Here is a 24,466-nt window from a genome sequence, read left to right on the forward strand (position 1 = left end):
AAAAAAACCAACATTTCAGCTAGACAATTCATTTTGATTTTTTTTTTTTTTAAACTGAATGCTTTTTCATTGTTCTTAAGATCCAAGGGTTTGGGTCTGTGGTCACCTACACAAATTGGTGAGGATTTTTATCAAACCTTCCCCAGGGGGTGCAAGGTTTTGGTGAGGATTTGGGGGGGAAAGATGTTTCCAAACGGGCTCTTTCCTAATAAAATAAAACCAGTTAGACGTTTGGTGGTGGCAGCAAAAGTCCAAGTGCAAAAGGTAAAATAGTTTGTACCTTGGCGAAGTTTTAACCTAAGCTGGTAAAAATAAGCTTAGCAGGTTTTCATGCAGGTCCCCACAGCTGTATCCTAGAGTTCAGAGTGGGGAAGGAACCTTGAAAAGATTGGTCCTATGCAGAGACCCTGGAGGAATCTGATAGACACATTCCCCTTAAAAAGTGATCAATTTCAAGCAGTGCTAAAAAGTTGTTCAGGTACTACATGTACCTGCTAGTCCACCTGCCCATTTTTGCATTTTAAAATATTTTTATTTTCAAACATTTTTCTCTCCCCCCCCCACACCCCTTTATTGCAAGGGGTCTCTACCCCCCAAAAAACAAAACAAGTTACACTGGGGAAATGACTACTACACACAAAACACTGTTAATTGTACTAAGTAACCAAGCTGGGGGGGAAAAAAAAAGGGAAAAGCATTGTCTCCAATCTCAGCAATATTCTTAGGTGTTAACAGTAACAGTGGTAGGTTAAAAGTTTAGACAAAGGAGTCTTTACGTTATGTCCCATTAAGATTTATATTCAAGGTTTAAAATCCTCTAAATGTTTTTATAAAGGAAAAATCTGGCAGACTTTAAAATATAACCTTACGAATGTTCCATTTCTGTGTAAATGCAGAAAGAATGGAATTCAGAAGTAAAGAAAACACATGTAAATATAAAATATTACTTACCACTTTCAGTTCTGGTACAGATCGACTTAGTGTCCACTCCTGGCTATTTACAAAAGCATCTGTTAATAAAAACAAAAAACCACACATATATTTAGAAAGATATACTATTAGTTTAGTAAAGCTGTATATTTTTTATTCCTGGTGCAGCAGCCAAAAAAGCACCTTAAAATAAAGGAAAAACCAGAAGCCCCATTCAAACCTCAGTAAAAGATACAGGTTTTCTTCACAGCCAACTTGAAAATGTCAAACACTACACCCTAAATTCAGTATACACTAAGGGTATGTCTATACTACCCACGAATTGGCAGGCAGCAATCGATCCAGAGGGTGCAGACTTATCGCATCTAGTCTAGATGTGATAAATCGATCCCCGAGCGCTCTCCCTTCGACCAGAGCGAAAGGCGCAGGCAGAGTCGACGGGGGAGCAGCAGCAGTCAGCTCACCGCAGTGAGTATATCTAAGTACATCGACTTCAGCTATGTTATTCATGTAGCTGAAGTTGCGTAAAATCTTGCCTATAAGTGGCAGAAATAAACCTCTAGTTCTGTTATGGAGAAACAAATGTGCCAATTCCTTCTACATTTAAGCAAGTGTTCAGTATCATCTCTCTTCTCTTGGTAAAGTTTATTTAGCATACTGAAGAAGAAATCAGTCTCAGGCACTGAAGTAGTAGTGCCCTAAATTACTGCACGATAAAAAATTACTTACTTCGTAATTACTTACTTCACAATTTATGAAAATGCTTTACAAATGCCATCTGTGTTCTCCGCAAGCTAAGCATGAACTACATGCAAACTTGTCCAGCAACTTTTATGAATGATGGGAGAAATCTCAGAGCATTCACTCTATCTTAATGTTTCATTACTCTATGCACATTTCCCCCTCACCAGCCCTCAAACAAAAATGTAATTATTTAATACACAGTTGGGTATCACCTATTGATTTGGAAGCATTTTCTCTCTTCTTTTTATACTCAGCCCTCATAGAACAGTTACCTACCTTTCGTAACTGTGGTTCACCAAGATCTGTTGCTCACGTCCATTCCAATTAGGCGTGTGCATGCTGCATGCACAGTAGCCAGAAGGTTTTTCCCCTAGCGGTACCCGTCTCTTCAGGCACCACCTGGAATGGCACCTTTGTGGTGCCATGTATAAGGTCCTGCTGACCTACCACCTCTCCAGTTCCTTCTTACCGGCATTGCTCCAACAGACGGGTCTTGGAATGGACATGAGCAACACATCCTGGCGTTGTAAAATACGTAAATTTAACAAAATCAAATGCTAAGCTATTTATGTCATCCTATATTAATGTAAGGTTTCTAAAAATTATTATACTGATTTAACCTACTCTGCAATTATTATAGCCATAGGTTTCATCTACTGTATTAATAATCTCAAAAGCAAAACTGTAAAAAGCCACTATGATTTAGCTTGAAGAGTCCTGAATAGCCAATGTAAAGTCTTGAGAATCTGCCTCCTTTACAAAACCCAAGCCAGAGGGTCCGGTTTGCAGCCACCTAAGGATGGCTAGATGCAAGTCCTTTAATAAACCACAAGGATGTCTATTGCTAATTCAATGTGAGTATCCTCAAAGTTCAACTGATGTGTTACAGAAGACAATGCAGTATTAAGTATTAGACTACTAAGCAGGCTCAAGAGTATTTTCTACTACTGTGATGTTTTCAAAGTGGCATATTCAACCACCACAAAATAAAAGACAAGAAAGATTAATTCCCTTCTTCCCCCTGCAGTCATGTGGAGTATTAATCCCTTGTGCCAGCATATATTCTTATTAATGTGGGGGTGAGGGGCGGGAAGACACAAAATAAACCAGTATTTCCCTAAATGGGTAATCTACCTTTTTGTAACTGTTTGAGATGTGCTGCTCATGTCCATTTCAAACAGGTGTGTGTGCACCGTGTGCAGAGTCACTGGAAGGTTTTTTCCCCTATTGGTACCGGTCAGGTCAGCTGTGGAGCCCCCTGGAGTTGCACCTTCATAGTACCATACATAAGGCCCCGCCGACGGCTCCACGTCCCTCCCCCCACACACCACCCCGCCTCTTCAGTTCTTCTTGCCTGCTTACTCCAACAGAGGGGGAGGCAGGTAGGTCTTGGAATGGACATGAGCAATACATCTGAAAGAACAGTTACGAAAGGTAGGTAACCGTTTTTCCTTCGAGTGCTTGCTCATGTTGATTCCAAGTAGGTGACACCCAAACATTCGCTAGGAGGATGGAGGTCGCAGACTGCATCACCGCTCTTCCAAATGCGGCACCGTCTCTGGCCTGCTGTGTAATGGTGCTGTGCAACGTAAAGGTGTGGACTGATGACCATGTTGCTGCCCTGCAGATATCTTGAATGGGGACCTGAGCTTGGAATGTCACCAAGGATGCTCGTGCTCTTGTGGAGTGCGCTGTCAGAGCAGAGGCAGGTATCTTTGCCAAGTAATAGCATGCCCAGATGCAGGCTGTGATTCATGAGGATATCCTTTGGGACGACACTGGAAGCCCCTTCATCCTTTCCACAATTGCAACAAAGAGTTGTGTTGATCTACTAAACAGCTTAGTTCTTTCGACAGAAAAGGCCAATGCATGCCTGACGTCCAGGGAGTGGAGCATTCCCAGTTGTTGACGGGTGGCTTAAGGAAGAAAACTGGAAGGAAAATGTCAGTTTGCATGGAATTGCAAAACCACCTTTGGAAAAAAGGCCGTGTGGGGTCGTAGCTGAACGTAGTCTTTACAGAAGGCAGTATATGGAGGTTCAGCAGTCAGGACCTTAAGCTCGGACACCCTCCTGGCTGAAGTTATAGCCACCAGGAACACTACTTTCCAGGAAAGGTAAAGAAGTGAGCATGTAGCTAAGCGCTCAGAGGCGAGCCCCCACATCAGACTTGGAAGTACCAAGTTAAGATCCCATGCAGGGATCAGTTATCTTACTTGAGGTACGGTCTATCTAGTCCTCTGAGGAAGTGGCCAACCATTGGGTTAGCAAAAACCAATAGACTGGCAAATCTGGGATGGAAGGCCAAGATTGCAGCCAGGTGCACCTTTATTGACGACACCGACAGGCCTTGCTGTTCAGGTGTAATAAACAGCCCAGGATAAAGGCAACCAAAGACTGTAAAAGCAACGAGGAGTCCTTCCAGCACCTTAGAGACCAACACATTTAATTGGGCATAAGCTTTCGTGGGCTAGAACCCACTTCATCAGATGGGTTCTAGCCCATGAAAGCTTATGCCCAAATAAACTGTTAGTCTCTAAAGTGCCACAAGGACTCCCAGTTGTTTTTGCTGATAGACTAACACGGCTACCACTCTGAAAGACTGTAGAGGGGGAGTGTCCTTTTGTAATGACACAATGGAGAATTCTCTTCCACTTAACTAAGTGACCATAGTTGATAGTTTCCTGCTGCCAAGGAAGACCTCTCTAACAGGGTCTGAGCATGCCAACTCCAAGGGGTTTATCCATGGAGTTTCCATACGGTGAGGTGAATAGACTCAAGACTGGGATGCCAGAGGTGGCCGTGGTCCTCAGTGATCAAGTCCAGGACCCCGGGCATGGTGATCGGTGTGTCCATTGACAGGTCTAGGAGGGTAAACTAACTATTTACAGGATACAAAGAGAAATGTCCACTAGAGAATCGCTTGTCACAGTAAGAGAGAAAAGCAGCTCCAACGACCGTCACGGTGGTAAGAAGGAACAGAAGAGGTGGGGGGTCGGCAGGGCCCAATATACAGCACCATGAAGCTGTGACTCCAGGAGGCTCCACAGGTGACCTGACAGGTGTTGCTAAGGGAAAAACCTGACAACCATGCACGTGGCGTGCGTACACACCTACTTAGAATGGACATGAGTAGGGTGACCAGAATTCCCGATTTTTAGGGATAGTCCTGATATTTGGGGCTTTGTCTTATATTGGCGCCTATTACCCCCCACCGCCTGTCCTGATTTTTCCCACTTGCTGTCAGGTCACCCTAGACATGAGCAAGCACTCATCATCCTTGTTTAGTTTGTGTTTAGTTTTAGATAGCTAGGGTGCTGCAACAGGGAGAGATGCCTCTCCCCCAGCGCCGGACCTGCCGCGGCAGGGGGAAGCGCCTCTGCCCACCAGCCCCAGCCCAGTCCCGGACCCACTGCAGCCGGGGAAGAGGTGCCCCTCCACCGGCTCCAACCCATCCCAACCATCATCTCCATATTGGTACACATAACAAAATTAATTCCATACACGCATGGGAAAAATTAGAGGGGACACTGCTGCTGACCAAGAGGTAGAACAACAATAATTTGTGAGAGTATGCAACAGTTCTGCTTGTGAATCTATTTGATTCCTTATTCCATGGGCCAGCTAAGGCAACAGCACTACAGAGGCAATGCAGTTAGTTGCCAAAGTGAATGGATCATCTTATTTATAAGTAGGAGCATTGCCAGCAGATCGAGGGACGTGATCATTCCCCTCTATTCGACATTGGTGAGGCCTCATCTGGAGTACTGTGTCCAGTTTCGCGCCCCACACTACAAGAAGGATGTGGAAAAATTGGAAAGCATCCAGCGGAGGGCAACAAAAATGATGAGGGGACTGGAACACATGACTTATGAGGAAAGGCTGAGGGGAACTGGGATTGTTTAGTCTGCGGAAGAGAAGAATGAGGGGGGATCAACTACCTGAAAGGGGGTTCCAAAGAGGATGGATCTAGACTGTTCTCAGTGGTAGCTGATGACAGAACAAGGAGCAATGGTCTCAAGTTGCAGTGGGGGAGGTTTAGGTTGGATATTAGGAAAAACTTTTTCACTAGGAGGGTGGTGAAGTACTGGTATACCTACGGAGGTGGTGGAATCTCCTTCCTTTGAGGTTTTTAAGGTCAGGCTTGACAAAGCCCTGGCTGGGATGATTTAGTTGGAGATTGGTCCTGCTTTGAGCAGGGGGTTGGACTAGATGACCTCCTGAGGTCCCTTCCAACCCTGATATTCTATGATTCTACGTCTGTGTGTTTAGCTACACCCTGCCTGCACCCTGAGTGGTTTTCAAACTTTTTGAGCTGAGTCCCCGCTTTGAGTTATATTTTTTGGTTGAGCCCCTCTACCCCACCCCCAAGCCAAACAGGCTAGGTGGCCTGCTGAGGTGAGTCAAGGGGTGGAGGTGACGCTCCCTCCCTGGACTCCCTCCACTGTACGGAGCTGGCCTGAACCCTACCAGCCCTTACCCCCCCCCCGCCCCAAAAAAACAGAAGTCAAACTATGCCTATGCCCAAGGGTCCCACTCCAGCCCAGAGCCTTGAGTCGTCATTCCCAAGAGCCTGTATATTGTGACAAAAAATATGAAGTGAGAAATCATTAGTAGGTATACCAGATGAGTAAAGGAGAATTCAACCAGGGCCCAGTGGTATATTGTACGCGCCTGGTCCCCTTAAAACCTGAGTGGCAATCCCCTTTCTGACCCCCTTCTCTTCACTAAAAGGCTACAGTAAAAATACTGTACACAAAAAGAAGTGAAATCCAGAGGCCTGAGCTATTGGAAGACTGTTCTGCCTTTTACAAAATGGTTGCATAAACAGTGGCTCCTGTTTAAATTATTATGTAAATAATGTACTCATTTGGAAATGTTTAGAACAAACAGTTTTATTTTAAGTAGAAGGAGTTAGTTGACAAGCAATGACTCCATGCCTAACATATCCCAGGACTTTATCCACAATAAATACAAACTTATTGTGTAACTGACATTTTGGTTTAAATTAGAGGATTCTTTTTTTCTTTTTCGTTTTTTGAGCATTTTAACTCTGATCTACAAGTGACATATGGCACACTACAACAAATTCAATGTCTAATAATTTTTCCCCAATCTTCAATACTCTAGATATTTTATTTAAAAAGCTACAACCTACTAAAAGAGTAAAGGTACTTCAGCCCAGAAAATTAAGTTAAGTCTTTTCAAAAGTCAGTTATCTTCAATAAGTATAAACAATTTTTCCCTGCCCCCCAAAAAGTTCATTATTATTGTTTTGTCTTTTTAACCTAATTGTGTTTTTGATGGAATATTTCCCCTCTTACTATAAATTAAGATGGTAATTTTAGAGGGCAATTATGAACAAGAATTAAACACACAATATTTCATGCAGCACCACCTGTTCACCTCTCCTTATGGCATGTAGTACCTCCAATAATTTCAGCGGAAATGACATATGCAAGAAAAGATGAATAAATCGCTATGTAAGTGGAAGTTAGAAGAAGAAATATACATATCACCAATAAGTACTATAACTCAGAAACCTTGGAATAATGAATGACTGATTCTGAGTTAATTTGGGGGCTTTTGAGAACTTAGGTGAGAAAAATTAAAGACTTGCAGGTAAAACAGGACTGACAAGATTTTTAACATTCATTCCATACAAGGAACGCAATGCAGCTTGAGTTAGTGGGTATGTTATGTCACAAATTAGACAGATCCATATACAATTTTTCCCCTATTTTTCCACACTTTATAGCACATTAAGGGAAAGTTGGGTTAGTACACAGTTAGTGCAATAAAAAACTAAACTATTAAGTGTGGATTTAAATATACTAGAACAGATTTGCATATTTAAAAGAATCATTTATGAAGCAGGTGAACTGTGAGGCTTATGTTTACATTCCTTTAATGTTGGAATTCAAGCGAATGCAATATATCACGTTTAACAACATAGGAAAGGAATGAATTTTAAAAATAATCACAGTTATGTGTCTTGTTCATTTAGGTTATACACTGATTATAATTTGTATGTTGCCAACCCTTAATTTTTAGAAGGTGAAGTCAAAGTCAAGTAAAACTATATTCCTAAAATATTCTTAAAATACATTTCCTTACTTGTGTTACTCACAATGCATTAAATGAATCTGGAATCTACACTTTTTGCTAGTTATCCACTTTATTAACACTTTAATTAACCTTGAACATACACTCAATTATTTATAGTTTCACTTTCCAGTTCTACTGTAGAAGTAAAAATTGCAGTAGAATAACTGCAAACACTGGAGAATGATTAACTTTTTTAAAAAAGTATTAAATGAGATGCTGAGTTGTTCCCACATGCCCTCACAAAATATAGGTTTTTGACAAACTATTTAATGTTTGTACTGAAGATATTAAATTGAGAAGTTAGTGCTGAAATGTTTAACTTCATCTGTATTGTTGACAAACTAGGAAAATGTACATGTGTTTACCTGAGAACTACCTTTCTTCCAGTAATAATGTCCACAGGTCCATTACAATGCATCCTTCAGCCTGCTTGTAGCTTAGGGAAGAACCAGACCCATTGGTCACTAGCAGCAGGGGAATGTCCCACAACCTGAAGTTTCTTCCAGTTAAGTCAACTTCCATAGCCAAGATAATCCAGTTCTACTTTTCTAAATTAAGGACTATGTTAATTATACTTTGAGGAGGATGCACAACAATTTATCCTACTGAGGATTATGGGAAATCTCCCTAATAATAGGGCTTTGGAGCAGAGCCCGGAGCTGGAGCGCGGAGCAGCTCCGGAGCAGTGGAGCTGCAGGTTTTTGACTGGAGCTGGAGCGGAGCCGGAGCACAGCTCCAAAGCCCTACCCAACAAAACTAATTTAAGTCCATGGATATCAATTTCCACCTCTATTCTGGTGGATGCATTTGGCTCCAAGGTGCGACTCATTTGTGGACCTCATTATCCAAAAAAAGGAAATTTTCAGGTAAGCATGTGCATTTTCCTATACTTCTTTGTGCTGTGGTCCAGAGATCCCATAATGGTATTTTTGTAGCAGCGTGCCTTCCAGGGTGGGAAACAGGATCATGCAAAACCAGACATATTACATAAACCTCCATCTTCCCTGGGAATATGTTAAGACTGCCGAATATGGGAATGGCTGAACACTGGATGACCAACCAGTGGAATTTTATTGAACATATATATTGATAGCCATGTGGCCACCTATTAGATCTCATACAGGAGACATGAGTACTCTGCCCTGCGATTATCCAGTCCTCAAGAGCATCGACACTAATGCTAAACAGTAGGAAAAATTTTATTTTTTTTTTTGGCTGTCAGAAAAATATTTGAGTTTGCTTAAGGAATGAATGCTATGACAATCGTGAAGACCTCATATCTGTATTAAAAGACTACTGAGTCTTAGCTGAGAAAACTCACAACTATAACATTCATAAGATTGGAGAGAGTAGCTACTAGAAGGTCTGATTTAATGGATAGGAAGGAGGAGGACATCTGCAGGGAATCAAGCTTGAAAAGAATAGACTTTTTGTTTACAAACCCACATTAAGGCCCTCCTGGAAGAACTCAAGGCTGTATTTCAATAGTTTAGCACAGAGATCGACAACCTTTGGCATGCGGCCTGCCAGGGTAAGCCCCCTGGCAGGCCGGGCTGGTTTGTTTACCTGCCGCATCAGCGGGTTCGGCTGATTGCAGCTCCCACTGGCTGCAGTTGGCTGCTCCAGGCCAATGGGGGCTGCGGGAAGCAGTGCAGATCGAGGGATGTGCTGGCCATCGCTTCCCGCAGCCCCCATTGGCCTGGAGCGGCAACTGCGGCCAGTGGGAGCCGTGATCGGCTGAACCTGCTAACACGGCAGGTAAACAAACCGGCCCGGCCCACCAGGGGGCTTACCCTGGCGGGCCACGTGCCAAAGGTTGCCAATCCCTGGTTTAGCATGACAAGGTGGGTGAGGTAATATCTTTTACTAGGCCAACTTCTGCTGGTGAGACACAAAAGAAAACACTGTTTCTCTCACAAACAGAAGCTGATCCAATAAAAGATCCTACCTCACCCAAAAAGAAAAGGAGTACTTGTGGCACCTTAGAGACTAACAAATTTATTTGAGCATAAGTTTTCATAAGTGAGCTGTAGCTCACGAAAGCGTATACTCAAATAAATTTGTTAGTCTCTAAGGTGCCACAAGTACTCCTTTTCTTTTTGCAAATACAGACTAACACGGCTGCTTCTCTAAATACCTCACCCACCATCTCTTTCTAATATCCTGGGACTGACAGGGCTACAACACTGCACACTAGTTTAGCATGGCAGTTCAGCTATGGAATTTGCAGCAACCAGTACAATAAGTTTTATTTATTGACTTCTGAGAGTCCCTGAGAGCGATAACTTCATCATCTATTTTAACCTGTCTGGTCCCAGATGGAAGATTGGTCTTGCAATATCAAACCTCAGAGAAAGAAAAAAACCACAGCATTAAATCAATCAAGTCTGAGAGCTGTAGCTTCTTCAACAGAAAGGTATAAACTGCTGCTCAATTGTTCCTATCTTTGCATTATCCGAGGAACTTGTGGAAAACATGGGAAGGCATACTGCAGACACACTGTCCAGCTTTTCAAGAGATCACTCACAACCTCACATCCTAGATCCTGACACATGGAAAGGCAACAGGGCACTATTCCCAGAAGCAAAGAGGTCAATCACCAGTGCACCATATTAGTGAGGATATTCCTGGATGCAGTAGCCACTCTGATAACCAACTTCTGACATGAAGTCTTGAGTCCTCCTGCCCCTCACTGGGCAGTGCAGCTAGAGACAGGAAACTTTGCTCTGCAACGGTTAGTAGGGGTTGATTTTCTGAGGTAGGGATGATTGTGTTGTTCTAGGTTATCTATGGAAATTCCAACAGACTTCCGGACTGTCCTGAACACCACAGATCTAAGTACCCATGGAAGGAACAGTGATCTCTGACTACAATGAATCATTTTGTTCCAACTGGTGGATGCTCTCCTAGCGGTTTTTCAGGGACCTATTCCTTTAACTGAATTGGGACCGGAATGAACCCCCTCCCTTACCCAGCTAGCATCTAGCATAAGATTCACTCTGACTGAGTCACTCAAGAGTTGATCCCCTCAAAAAAATCTGATTTGCTACATCACCAGTCAAAGCAGTTAAGAAAATACACTGGAACCTTTATCTGTGAAAATGAATATGATGGGGGCAAGATGCAGAGGGAATCACAGGACTTACTGGGCATGTCTCATATGAACTCTGGAACACTGAAGCATATCTGTGTATGAAATCCATATTCCCAATAGGCTCCAATAATATGAACTGGACTACTGTTTCTGTTAAGCCCTGTGTTTTCCTTTTCATCTTCATAGAATCATAGAATATCAAGGTTGGAAGGGATCTCAGGAGGTCATCTAGTCCAACCCCCTGCTCAAAGCAGGACCAATCCCCAACTAAATCATCCCAGCCAGGGCTCTGTCAAGCCTGACCTTAAAAATACCTAGGAAAGGAGATTCCACCACCTCCCTAGGTAACACATTCCAGTGTTTCACCACCCTCCTAGTGAAAACGTTTTTCCTAATATCCAACCTAAACCTCCCCCACTGCAACTTGAGACCATTACTCCTCATTCTGTCATCTGCTACCACTGAGAACAGTCTAGAGCCATCCTCTTTGGAACCACCTTTCAGGTAGTTGAAAGCAGCTATCAAATCCCCCCTTCATTCTTCTCTTCCACAGACTAAACAATCCCAGTTCCCTCAGCCTCTCCTCATAAGTCATGTGTTCCAATCCCCTAATCATTTTTGTTACCCTCTGCTGGACTCTCTCGAATTTTTCCACATCCCTCTTGTAGTGTGGGGCCCAAAACTGGACACAGTACTCCAGATGAGGCGTCACCAATGTCGAACAGAGGAGAACGATCACGTCCCTCGATCTGCTGGCAATGCCCCAAAATACATCCCAAAATGCCATTGGCCTTCTTGGCAACAAGGGCACACTGTTGGCTCATATCCAGCTTCTCGTCCACTGTAACCCCTAGGTCCTTTTCTGCAGAATTGCTGCCGCTGAGCCATTCGGTCCCTAGTCTGTAGCAGTGCATTGGATTCTTCCGTCCTAAGTGCAAGACTCTGCACTTGTCCTTGTTGAAACTCATCAGATTTCTTTTGGCCCAAACCTCCAATTTGTCTAGGTCCCTCTGTATCCTATCCCTACCCTCCAGCGTATCTACCTCTCCTCCCAGTTTAGTGTCATCTGCAAACTTGTTGAGGGTGCAATCCACACCATCCTCCAGATCATTTATGAAGATATTGAACAAAACCGGCCCCAGGACCGACCCTTGGGGCACTCCACTTGATACCGGCTGCCAACTAGACATGGAGCCATTGATCACTACCCGTTGAGCCCGACAATCTAGCCAACTTTCTATCCACCTTATAGTCCATACTTCTTTAACTTGCTGGCAAGAATACTGTGGGAGACCGTGTCAAAAGCTTTGCTAAAGTCAAGGAACAACACGTCCACTGCTTTCCCTTCATCCACAGAGCCAGTTATCTCATCATAGAAGGCAATTAGATTAGTCAGGCATGACTTTCCCTTGGTGAATCCATGCTGACTGTTCTGATCACTTTCCTCTCCTCTAACTGCTTCAGAATTGATTCCTTGAGGACCTGCTCCATGATTTTCCCAGGGACTGAGGTGAGGCTGACTGGCCTGTAGTTCCCAGGATCCTCCTTCTTCCCTTTTTTAAAGATGGGCACTACATTAGCCTTTTTCCAGTTGTCCGGGACTTCCCCCGATCGCCATGAGTTTTCAAAGATAATGGCCAATGGCTCTGCAATCACAGCCGCCAACTCCTTTTGCACTCTCGGATGCAGCGCATCCGGCCCCATGGACTTGTGCTCATCCAGCTTTTCTCAATAGTCCCGAACCACTTCTTTCTCCACAGAGGGCTCGTCACCTCCTCCCCATGCTGTGCTCCTCAGTGTAGTAGTCTGGGAGCTGACCTTGTTCGTGAAGACAGAGGCAAAAAAAAGCAGTGAGTACATTAGCTTTTTCCACATCCTCTGTCACTAGGTTGCCTCCCTCATTCAGTAAGGGGCCCACACTTTCCTTGACGTTCTTCTTGTTGCTAACATACCTGAAGAAACCCTTCTTGTTACTCTTAACATCTCTTGCTAGCTGCACCTCCAGGTGTGATTTGGCCTTCCTGATTTCACTCCTGCATACCCGAGCAATATTTTTATACTCTTCCCGGGTCATTTGTCCAATCTTCCACTTCTTGTAAGCTTCTTTTTTGTGTTTAAGATCCGCAAGGATTTCACTGTTAAGCCAAGCTGGTCGCCTGCCATATTTACTATTCTTTCTACACATCAGGATGATTTGTCCCTGTAACCTCAATAAAGATTCTTTAAAATACAGCCAGCTCTCCTGGACTCCTTTCCCCCTCATGTTATTCTCCCAGGGGATCCTGCCCATCAGTTCCCTGAGGGAGTCAAAGTCTGCTTTCCTGAAGTCCAGGGTCCGTATTCTGCTGCTCTTCTTTCTTCCCTGTGTCAGGATCTTGAACTCGACCATCTCATGGTCACTGCCTCCCAGGTGCCCATCCACTTTTGCTTCCCCTACTAATTCTTCCCAGTTTGTGAGCAGCAGGTCAAGAAGAGCTCTGCCCCTACTTGGTTCCTCCAGCACTTGCACCAGGAAATTGTCCCCTACACTTTCCAAAAACTTCTTGGATTGTCTGTGCACCGCTGTATTGCTCTCCCAGCAGATATCAGGGTGATTGAAGTCTCCCATGAGAACCAGGGCCTGCGATCTAGTAACTTCCGTGAGTTGCGGAAGAAAACCTCGTCCACTTCATCCCCCTGGTCCGGTGGTCTACAGCAGACTCCCACCACGACATCACCCTTGTTGCTCACACTTCTAAACTTAATCCAGAGACTCAGGTTTTTCTGCAGTTTCATACTTGAGCTCTGAGCAGTCCTACTGCTCCCTTACATACAGTGCAACTCCCCCACCTTTTCTGCCCTGCCTGTCCTTCCTGAACAGTTTATATCCATCCATGACAGTACTCCAGTCATGTGAGTTATCCCACCAAGTCTCTGTTATTCCAATCACATCATAATTCCTTGACTGTGCCAGGACTTCCAGTTCTCCCTGCTTGTTTCCAAGGCTTCTTGCATTTGTGTATAGGCACTTGAGATAACTTGCTGATCGTCCCTCTTTCTCAGTATGAGACAAGAGCCCTGCTCTCTCGCGCACTCCTGCTTCCTCCCGGTATCCCGCTTCCCCACTTACCTCAGGGCTTTGGTCTCCTTCCCCAGTGAACCTAGTTTAAAGCCCTCCTCACTAGGTTAGCCAGCCTGCTTGCGAAGATACTCTTCCCTCTCTTCGTTAGGTGGAGCCCATCTCTGCCAAGCACTCTTCCTTCTTGGAACACCATCCCATGATCAAAGAATCCAAAGCCTTCTCTCCGACACCACCTGCGTAGCCATTCTTTGACTTCCACGATTCGACGGTCTCTACCCAGGCCTTTTCCTTCCACGGGGAGGATGGATGAGAAGACCACTTGCACCTCAAACTCCTTTATCCTTCTGTTAACATTTTCCGAAGATGACACCTTGGATTTGATAGCATTCATCCGGAACCCAGGCCAAGAACTGACTTCACTGGCACTGTATGTCTGTTTATTACAAACACAAGATATATTCCACAAAGCTTTAATCAGAAAAATTGTCCTGGGAGAGTAGTTGAGTTTGCTTGTGCTTTAAAGCCAGTATGAATATTGCCATGATCCTAGAAGAGACTCAGAGCACGTATCAGATAAAAAGGTCTTGATCAAGCTGGGGGGGAGGGGGGAAAGAGAGAAATGTTATCCATAAGGAGCAATTATCTATGGGATGATAAAATGGGAATGTGCAGATAACACTCCTTTAGGAACTTATTCAGATGTTGTAAGATCAGTGGTTTTCAACCTGGGGACCACAGACCATGTCTAACATTTCAAAAAAGGTCCGCATCTCCCTTTGAAATTTTTTAGGGGTCTACAAAAGAAAAAAGGTTGAAAACCAGTGTTGTACACAGAGCCCTCCATTTTTTGTGTCCTACTGTCTGAGGAGAGAAATAATATGGAAAATGGGTTATATTACTCTGATTATACATACATGGATGGTTTCAATCATGTCCTGTCATGCCCATGGGTAGCTTTACACTGGGAATGACACCTAGCTGTTCCTGCAATTCTTGCACAACTCCATATAGTACCCCCTCTAGACAACATCCATTAGCTTCATTTTGACCAAAGCTATAGGCAGACTTTTTTTTCCCCCAAACTGAATGAGCCTGAAACATGGTCAAATTCCAGACAGGGCTGGTTGTGAATCATGCAGATAGCTCTGCAACAACTGAGCATGCCTGTGAACCTCACATCAGCACCCTGCACTTGTTCTAGCTACCAGGTGCAGAGGTGCTATTTTCTCTTGTTGTATCTCAGGAACTGCTTCAACTTGCCAAATGACTAATACTCATTTCTATCATGCCTGGTAATAGCCAGGATTGTAAGTCAATTCTTCCCATCACTGAATAGTCTCAGCTTTACATGAAGTTTCCCACTGTATCACTTTGATAAGGAAATTGATACTTGAGATCAGATGTTCAAGTAAAAGCGAAGTCCCTTACATCTGTGTGAAAGAGATTTCTGCCCCCTTATCTTTTTCAGAGGCAGTGCGAGTTTCAGGTTGAGAGAGGTTGAGGTTTTCAGGTTGAGAGAGACCATGTGTATACCACCGTTCACCCGCATTAGCATTACTTGTGAAAGCCTGAAGAGGCCCTTAATGGTGTCAGAGAACAATTCTTAATTCATTTTTTGTATTAGTTGGATGTCACATGAGAGTTTTCATGCCCAAAGGAGGCAAGTGAGGCAATATCTATAGAGACATGGCTTTCCCGTGAAGGGCCTATATAGTGAGAAGGCGACTTTATCAGGCAACAATTTCCCCATTAGCAACACTGAGATCTTGGCCACTGAGGAAATAACCACAGTTACCTTCAGTAATGACACTAGATTGAAATTTGGACTGGTGCACACTAACGGATTTTATAAATAAAATAGATGCTGGGACAGGGAGAAGCTCAAAATAAAATACACAGTGGGCACAAACCCTAAAAATTACTGACAATGCCACTTTGGTTACTTGAGAAGAACACCATGCCATCACAAAAAAATTTAAATACAACACTAAACAAAATACAATAAACCTGCCCCATTGTGCCTTGACAGCCACCGAATTGTAACTGGAGCACATACAGTCATGGAAATGCGTGCCAAATGAGATAACTTTCTACTAAGAAAGCTCTGCCATCCATTTTAAGTCCAGCTTCAGATACTAGCAGCAAAAGCATTACAGCTGACCTTAACAGCATGGTTATAGGGCAAGTAGTTGTCTTCCTAGCTCCAGGGCCAACACAATCTGATCGGCTTAAAATGCCTTAATAATTTACACTTGGGAATTTGTGTCATATTGAAGTTCCAATCAAACTGTTTCCTTCCACAGAGCTTCATTAACAAGCCAGCTAGTCAGTCATGCTACCGATTCAGTAGTTGTATCTGAATGTTATCAGATAGATATTCCCCCGCCACATTTTTGTCTCTCCTGCTTAAAGAGTTCAAACCATCTAAATTTTCTCAGTCTGTATCTTGTCATAGTTTTGACAAGAGAAGACAGCTTATATTTTGAGACCTGATCAAACTGCCTATATGCCTTGATTCTACATGCAATCAATTGTTATCAACCTGACAAGGTTAATACATCCATCTGCTGCTGCCCTTATGCCTACTCCATCTGATTTACTGTACAATCTCTTTTCCGCCTGGGTACTTTGTCCCTTGTACCACTGCATTATTTTGGCCTTGACGATTAATTAAAACCAAAACTCATGAATCGTACAGATATATTTTTGACAAACATAGCAATTGTCCCTAAAGGGAGTAAAGAGGAAAGAAAAGAAAGGCTTTTCAAGAAAAGACATAAAAGGCTTGAATCTATTATGATTCTTAGAAAGCCTCTTAAAAGCTTGCCTCTGGGTATCCCAAGGTCCCTTTCCTGTTCTTTTATAGGACAAGGCACTACAAAGAAAGTAAGGGGTTTATTTCTGGAATACGTGTAGCAAAAGGATCTTTTCTCAGCATAACAAGAAGAAAGATGGTGCACTGAATCACAAGAAAGTAAAAATGTAGTAAGTTGTATGGTGCAACAATTCCTATGGTTGGGTTTTGCGTGACCTAAAGCACTTTCAACTACTTTGTTTATTAAATTATTAATTTGTAATTATGCATCTATTGAGAAGATGGGACCAATATACAAGCTACATAAAGTACATGTACAAACTATTATACACATACATAAACAACACACATAAGTAAATAAATGTACACAATATAGTCCTCTGATTGTTTGTGGATACGGAATATTTCCAAAAAGTTTCTCAGCAGCATATTTGCTGTGGCTACTTATTTGTGTATTCCTGGGAAAGCTGAAGAAGAGGTATGATGAGTTTCATACGAATCAGTGATTTTGTCTAAAGGTTACAAGACTATTTAGAGTTTCTGTTTTGAAACAGATATTTATAAATAAAACTAAGTTGAAATGCCCAGTTTTTTGAGAACTTGAGAAGCATTTTTAGGACACCTTCCCTCCAATCTACCCTACCTATGCATCATTCTGTGTAGCGCATAGGTACACTTCTGTACTAGAGAAAAATTTTAACCTAGTATTGAATTATGACTCTGGTGCTCAAGAGCATGAATCCTTCAATACTTATCTTACTGGCAGAGAGACGGAGTACAGATATCACAAACTTATTGACATACCTGAGAAGTTTGCTTCATTTCCCTCTCTTGATTGCACAATAGATTTACAGTGAAAATCAATTTAAATGTAAACCAGGTACAGTCACATAAGAAACACACATTGACGCCATTGTTGGTTTGTTTTTTCCAGTCGGTCTCAAAAACCAAACCCTTTACTCTGTGCATTTATAAATTTGTTACAAGATATCCAAGAAATAATCTCTATACTTAGAATATCAAGCATTACACTGTTATATTCTCTCTGGATCTGACCACATAACCCGCAACCCTTTTTCATGGGCTCTTTCTTCTGCATAAAACAAGCTCCTGCTAGGCTTTCTAGAGTTGTTCCTTTCTTACACTTCCCTTCCACTCTATAGTCTACCTAATCTGTATCCCCTAGTGCTGTCTTTGTCCCTTCCAATACTGTCATCTCATGGCTTTTACCTTGGAATTGCCTCCTTTACCCACACGCAAACACCTCCCCTACTTTCCTCTCAATATCTCCTTAACACTTACTGCTTTCCACTTATGCTCCAATGCTGATCCTTCTTCAATGCCATCTCTTTCTACTTACACTTAAATATTAAGTCATTTATACTAAACCTGTTTAGAGTCAGACTGAGTTTATGAATGCAGAGGTCTTATCTCCCTCTGATTGTTAAATTCCATATAAATCAATGATGTGGTGGTATAAACCGACAAGAATAAATATAAGGAATAAAATACTTCCACAATATCCAGTAGATTTAATATTCAAAGTCAACTTCAAAATTTGTCATTATTCAGTTTTATTTCGGGAGTGGGGGGGAGGCAGGAAGGATAGAGATTGACATCACTTTCCTAATTTTCCTTTTGTTTGCTCTAGAACTTCCTTCAATACTCACTGTACCACTGGTGTAAGCAGGAAGCGAGAAGGAAGTTCTGCCACTACAGTGTTGTTCACATACGCTTATTTTAGTTTTCTCTCCAAAGCTTTTCTCTCCAAAACCATCTCTGCTCATTCTCTTCACTCACCTGACATGCATCACAAAGCCAGAAACCCAGGCCATTCAACGGCGATTCACTTGAAACACAAATTAAATGTCCTCCTGAACACAGGCTGGTTCCTGGACTATCTCCTGGTGAGCCCCAATGTTATCATTTATTCTATCAAAAATTCAAAAATCTTTGTTTAAAGTACAGAAGTGACCCCACATATTGTTAACCATGTTTTTACACTTCACTGATATAAGTTTAGTCGCAAAATATTGTAAAAAGGAACAGTGAAATTTACTACCAACTTATCACTAAGTGAAATGAATTTATAAAAAAAATTAATTGGCCAGACTATAAAAAGAAGTACAGAATTTATGCAGTTTGGCCTTCTCCTCACACCACACAGAAACACTGTTACAGTGCCTAACAAAGGTCCATTTACATTATTGTCAAAAAAAGAAAACAAACACCCATTAAAAAAGCTGTCAATTCCTTTCTATTTTGCTCTTTTCTATTTGGAAATTGTAATGGAAAATTGAATAAATGACTAGCTGCCAATGTTTATGTGCAACTCAATCAAATTCTAAAAATACAAAACACAAACAGATTTTTATGCAAACTGCCAGTTTTCAGTTTTAGGCACATATCTTTTCTGTCCAAACGAAAATGCAAAATGCGGAAAAAAAAGGTTACTCACATCTCATAACTGTTGTTCTTCAAGATGTGGTGTTCATGTCCATTCCAATCAGGTGTGTGCGCATGCATCTGCACGGTAGCTGGAAGATTTTTCCCATAGCAGCATCTGTCAGGCCAGTTCGGGCACCCCCTGGAGTTGCACCTTCATGGTGCGCAATATAGAGCCCCGCCGCCCCGCCGCCCCCTCAGGTCCTTCTTGCCAGATACTCCAACAGAGGGAAAGGAGGGTGGGTACTGGAATGGAAATGAACAACACATCTCGAAGAACAACAGTTACAAGAAGGTGAGTAACCATTTTTTTCTTCTTTGAGTGCTTGTTCATGTCAATTCCAAACAGGTGACTCACAAGCCCAAGTTTAGGTGGTGGGGTCAGAGTCTTCCACTGATTGAAGCACTGTTTGTCCAAAGGTCACATCGCCTCTGGCCTGCTGGGGAATCACATAGCACGTGGTGAAAGAGGACCACGTCACAGCCCTGCAGATTTCTTGAGTGGGAACCTGAGCCAGGAACACTGCTGATGAAGCCTGCGCCCTGGTGGAGTGTGCAGCGATCGGGGGTGCAGGAACCCCTGCCACACTGTAGCATTTGTGAATACAGGACGCTATCCATGACAAGATGTGTTGTGACGACATAGGCTGACCTTTCATTCTGTCCGCCACTGCCACGAATAACTGGACTGATTTTCTGAACAGTTTTGTTCCCTCGATGTAAATGCTAGAGCCCTGCAGACATCCAGAGAGTGGAGCCTCTGCTCCCTGCTGCTGGAATGAGACTTAGGGTACAATACCGGGACAAAGATGTGCTGGTTGATGTGAAACTGCGACAACCTTCAGGAGGAAAGCAAGATGAGGCCTGAGCTGAACTTTGTCATTATAAAACATGGCGTAGGGAGACTCTAATGTTAGGGCCCTGAGCTCAGACACCCTCCTGACCAAGGTTATCGCTCCTAGGAACACCACCTTGTAAGAGAGATAGAGCAGGGCACATATCGCTAATGGTTTAAAAGTTGGGGGCGGAGTCCCCATGAGCTTAGAAAGAACCAGGTTGAGTTCCCAGGCAGGGACAGACTGCCAGATGTGAGGGTATAGCCCGTTGAACCCTTTTAAGAACAGGCTGACCACAGGATTAGCAAACACAGAGCAGCCCTCCGTGCCCATGTGGAAGGCCGAGATGGCAGCTAAGTGCACCCTTACTGATGACAACGAAAGCCCCGGCTGCTTCAGATGGAGGAGGTAGTCCCAAATATGTGGCACTGAGGCAAGCGTCAGGGATGAATGGCGCTGAGCCAATCAGACTGAAAATTTCTTCCACTTGGCAAGGTATGTGGCAATCAGAGGGTTTTCTGCTGCCAAGGAGGACGTGTCTAACCTGGTCTGAACAGGAAAGCTCCATCGGGTTCAACCATGGAGCTTCCACGCAGTAAGGTGAAGCAACTCAAGGTTTGGATGTTGATCAAGCTGGATATGAGTCAGCAGTGTGCCCTTGTTGCCAAGAAGGCCAATGGCATTTGGGGATGTATAAGTAGGGGCATAGCCAGCAGATAGAGGGACGTGATCGTCCCCCTCTATTCGACATTAGTGAGGCCTCATCTGGAGTACTGTGTCCAGTTTTGGGCCCCACACTACAAGAAGGATGTGGATAAATTGGAAAGAGTCCAGCGAAGGGCAACAAAAATGATTAGGGGTCTGGAACACATGACTTATGAGGAGAGGCTGAGGGAACTGGGATTGTTTAGTCTGCGGAAGAGAAGAATGAGGGGGGATTTGATAGCTGCTTTCAACTACCTGAGAGGTGGTTCCAGAGAGGATGGTTCTAGACTATTCTCAGTGGTAGAAGAGGACAGGACAAGGAGTAATGGTCTCCAGTTGCAGTGGGGGAGGTTTAGGTTGGATATTAGGAAAAACTTTTTCACTAGGAGGGTGGTGAAACACTGGAATGCGTTGCCTAGGGAGGTGGTGGAATCTCCTTCCTTAGAAGTTTGTAAGGTCAGGCTTGACAAAGCCCTGGCTGGGATGATTTAATTGGGGATGGGTCCTGCTTTTGAGCAGGGGGTTGGACTAGATGACCTCCTGAGGTCCCTTCCAACCCTGATATTCTATGATTCTATGAAGACGGACGTGACCTTGTGTCAGAAGGTCCGGGAAGAGTGGTAGGGTAATCAGGGCTTCCACTGACATGTCTAGGAGAGATGTGTACCAGTGCTGATGGGCCCAGGCTGGAGCTATCAATATGACCAGAGCTTGTTGTGTCTGGATCTTGATGAGCACTTTGAGAACGAGCAGTACGGGCAGAAAGGCGTACAGGAGAGAACTCCCCAGTGGAGGAGGAACGCGTCCGCACTGGAGCCCAGGCTGTGATTTTGGAAGTGGCAGCACTGGTGGCACTTCGTAGCGTGTCGCATGGCGAATAGATCTACCTGGGGAAAGCCTCACCTCTGGATGATTGAAATCATGACGTCCGGACCAAGGGACCACTTGGACGAAGGGACTACTCCTGGCTGTGAAACGACCTGCTGAGGTGGTCCGCCAGCTCGTTCTGTACCCCAGGAAGGTACGATGCTTGCAGGTGTATCGAATGTTCTACACAGAAGTCCCACAGCATGAGGGCTTCCTGGCACAGGAGAGAGGGGTGTACGCCCCCCTGTTTGTTGATATAGAACATTGCTGCTGTATTGTCCATCATGACTGATACACATTGTTCCATTAAGCGTGCCCGGAAGATTTGAGATGCCAGGCGCACCGCCCTCAGCTCTCTGACGATGATGTGGAAACCCAGGTCCACCTGAGACCAGAGGCCTTGAGTCCTGAGGTCTCCCAGATGTGTTCCCCAGCCCAAGTCTGATGTGTCCATCACTAGCAACAGAGATGGCTGCAGAGTGGCTAAGGGAACCCTTGAACACACCTCCTGAGGGTCGAGCCACCACAGGAGAAAGTCAAGGACCGGGCCAGGCAGGGTCACGATCCTGTCCAAGCTGTCCCAGGCTGGGTGATACACTGACGAGAGCCTGACTGAAGAGGTTGAAGCCGGAGTCTGGCGTGCCACACAATGTAGGTACAGGTAGCCATGTGTCTGAGAAGCTTCAGGCACTTTCTCATTGTGATGGTGGTAAACTGTCTGAGGCCTTGAATGGTATCACTCAGGGCCTAAAACCTTGCTTCTGGAAGGTATGCCCTGGCTTGGGTAGAGTCCACTACTGCCCTATAAACTCTATCCTCTGGACAGGGGACAGAGCCAATTTTGCTTCGTTTAGAAGGAAACCCAGGTTGTCAAAGGTGGCTCTGATGAATCTGACCTGAGCTTCCACTTGGGTCCTGGAGTGGCCCCTGATCAGCCAGTCGTTGAGGTACGGAAACACCTGTACCTGGTGCCTGCGCAAGAACACGGAGACGACTGCCATGCACTTGAAGACTCGAGGTGTTGCTGACAGGCCAAAGAGAAGGACGGTAAACTGGTAGTGGTTACTGTTGACCAAAATCTGAGGTACTTCCTGTGGGGCTGAGTGATTACGATATGAAAATATGCGTCCTTGAAGTAGAGGGCGGCATACTAGTCTGCTGGATCCAGTGAGGGGATGATGGAGGCCAAAGAGACCATGCGGAACTTGAGTTTCTTCAAGAACTTGTTGAGTTCTTGCAGGTCCAAGATAGGCCTGAGGCTGCCTTTGGCTTTTGGTACTAGGAAATACCAGGAATAAAAGCCCTCGCCCCTGTGCTCCTGAGGAACCCCCTCCACTGCCCCTAGAGATAGGAGTGACTGCACCTCCTGGATAAGGAGCTACTCATGAGAATGGTCCCTGAAGAGCGACAGGTAAAGAGGGTGGAAGGACAGGAGGGCACAGAATTGGATGGAGTATTCCTCTCTCTACCACTCAGAGCACCCTGAGGTCCGAGGCAATACAGGACCATGCACGGTAGAAAGGGGACAGTCGGAACAAGAAGGTAAGGCAGCTTGGCTCCAGTTGGGGATCTGGTGCGCGGTCCTCTACTGCACCTTCAAAAGGCCTGTTTCGGACCGGAAGATGGTTTGGATTGGCCAGAACCCTGGCCTGAGAACGGGTGTTGTCTTTTCCTGCCACTCGTGTTCCTCCTGCGAGAACCATCCTGGCGGTTCTGCTGACAGAACCTTGGAGGAGGTTTCAGCCTAAAGCATTTCTGCTGTGTGACGGGAAGGTGCAGGCCCAAAGACCTGAGGATGGCTCGTGAGTTTTTCAGGCTATGCAGCCTCGTCTGTCTTTTCATAGAAAAAAAAAGAGTCTCACCCTCAAATGGGAGGTCCTGAATGGTCTGTTGGACCTCATAAGGGAGCCCCGAGACTTGGAACCAGGAACCCCTTTTCATGGCCACCCCAGTAGCCATGACTCTAGTGGTGGCATCAGCACCATCTAACGCAGCCTGTAGGGAAGCTCAGGAGACTAGCTTTTTCTACTCCACCAAGGCCAAGAACTCGGCTCAGGACTCTGAAGGGAAGAGTTCCGCAAATTTGGCCATAGCCACATAGGTGTAAAAGGTGCTGACGGTGGCCTGCTGGTTCAAAACATGGAGCTGAAGACCCCCTGTAGAGTAGACCTTTCTCCCGAAAGGACTGTTTTTACTGGAGGGCCCCTGAAACCCTGCCACTCATACTGATTGGCAGCGCCCACAACAAGAGAGTCGCGAGGGAATACAAATGTTCATACCCCTTGGAGGGCATGAAATAATGCCTCTCTTTGTGCTTGGCAGTGGGTGGCAAGGAAGCTGGGATCTGCCACAGGGTCTTGGTGGTATCCACAATAATCTTAAGTGGTACGGCAATACGAGAAGGACCCGAGGAGGCAGATCAGCCTCCTCAATCATCTCCTCAGCCTTAATGCCCAGACCCTAAGCAGCCCTTCGCAACAACTGTTGTAGCACCCTATTGTCCTCAAGCGCTGGGGCTGTGGCTATGGCTACCAATGCCTCGTCCAGAGACAACAAGGAGGAAGCCCCTATAAGGAGCAGCTGCTCCCTGCCAGCAGCTTTCAAGGAGTCCCGCGGGAAAGTCGGTGCCGATGAAGTGCCTGTCCACGCCAGGGCAGTCAATACCGAACTCTGCATTGGTGCGGGCACCGGAGACACTGATGGTGCCACCGGTGGAGCTGGTGCCGAACCAAGTGCCTTAGCCGACTAAGGTGCCACTGTCAGTGCCCAAAATGCTGTCAGTGCCGGAGCAGCAATCAGCACAGAGATCGCTGTCAGCGCCAAGGTCAAAAGAGTCGCTGATGCCAATGCTAGTGAAGGCGCC

At 44.7% G+C, this 24,466-nt stretch overlaps 1 protein-coding gene across 8 annotated transcripts in view; it reads right to left on the reverse strand.

The window, feature by feature from the left end:
- AGAP1 (ArfGAP with GTPase domain, ankyrin repeat and PH domain 1) overlaps nt 1–24,466 on the reverse strand; it is a 694,100-nt gene that overhangs the window by 455,381 nt on the left and 214,253 nt on the right. For all 8 annotated transcript variants that reach the window (XM_073306802.1, XM_073306800.1, XM_073306804.1 and 5 more), the window contains one exon: nt 952–1,010. In XM_073306802.1, the coding sequence (XP_073162903.1) occupies nt 952–1,010 (59 nt within the window). The remainder of the gene's footprint in view (nt 1–951; nt 1,011–24,466) is intronic.

The sequence above is a fragment of the Lepidochelys kempii genome, chromosome 11 (assembly GCF_965140265.1).
Source record: "Lepidochelys kempii isolate rLepKem1 chromosome 11, rLepKem1.hap2, whole genome shotgun sequence".
Classification (NCBI taxonomy): Eukaryota; Metazoa; Chordata; order Testudines; family Cheloniidae; genus Lepidochelys; species Lepidochelys kempii.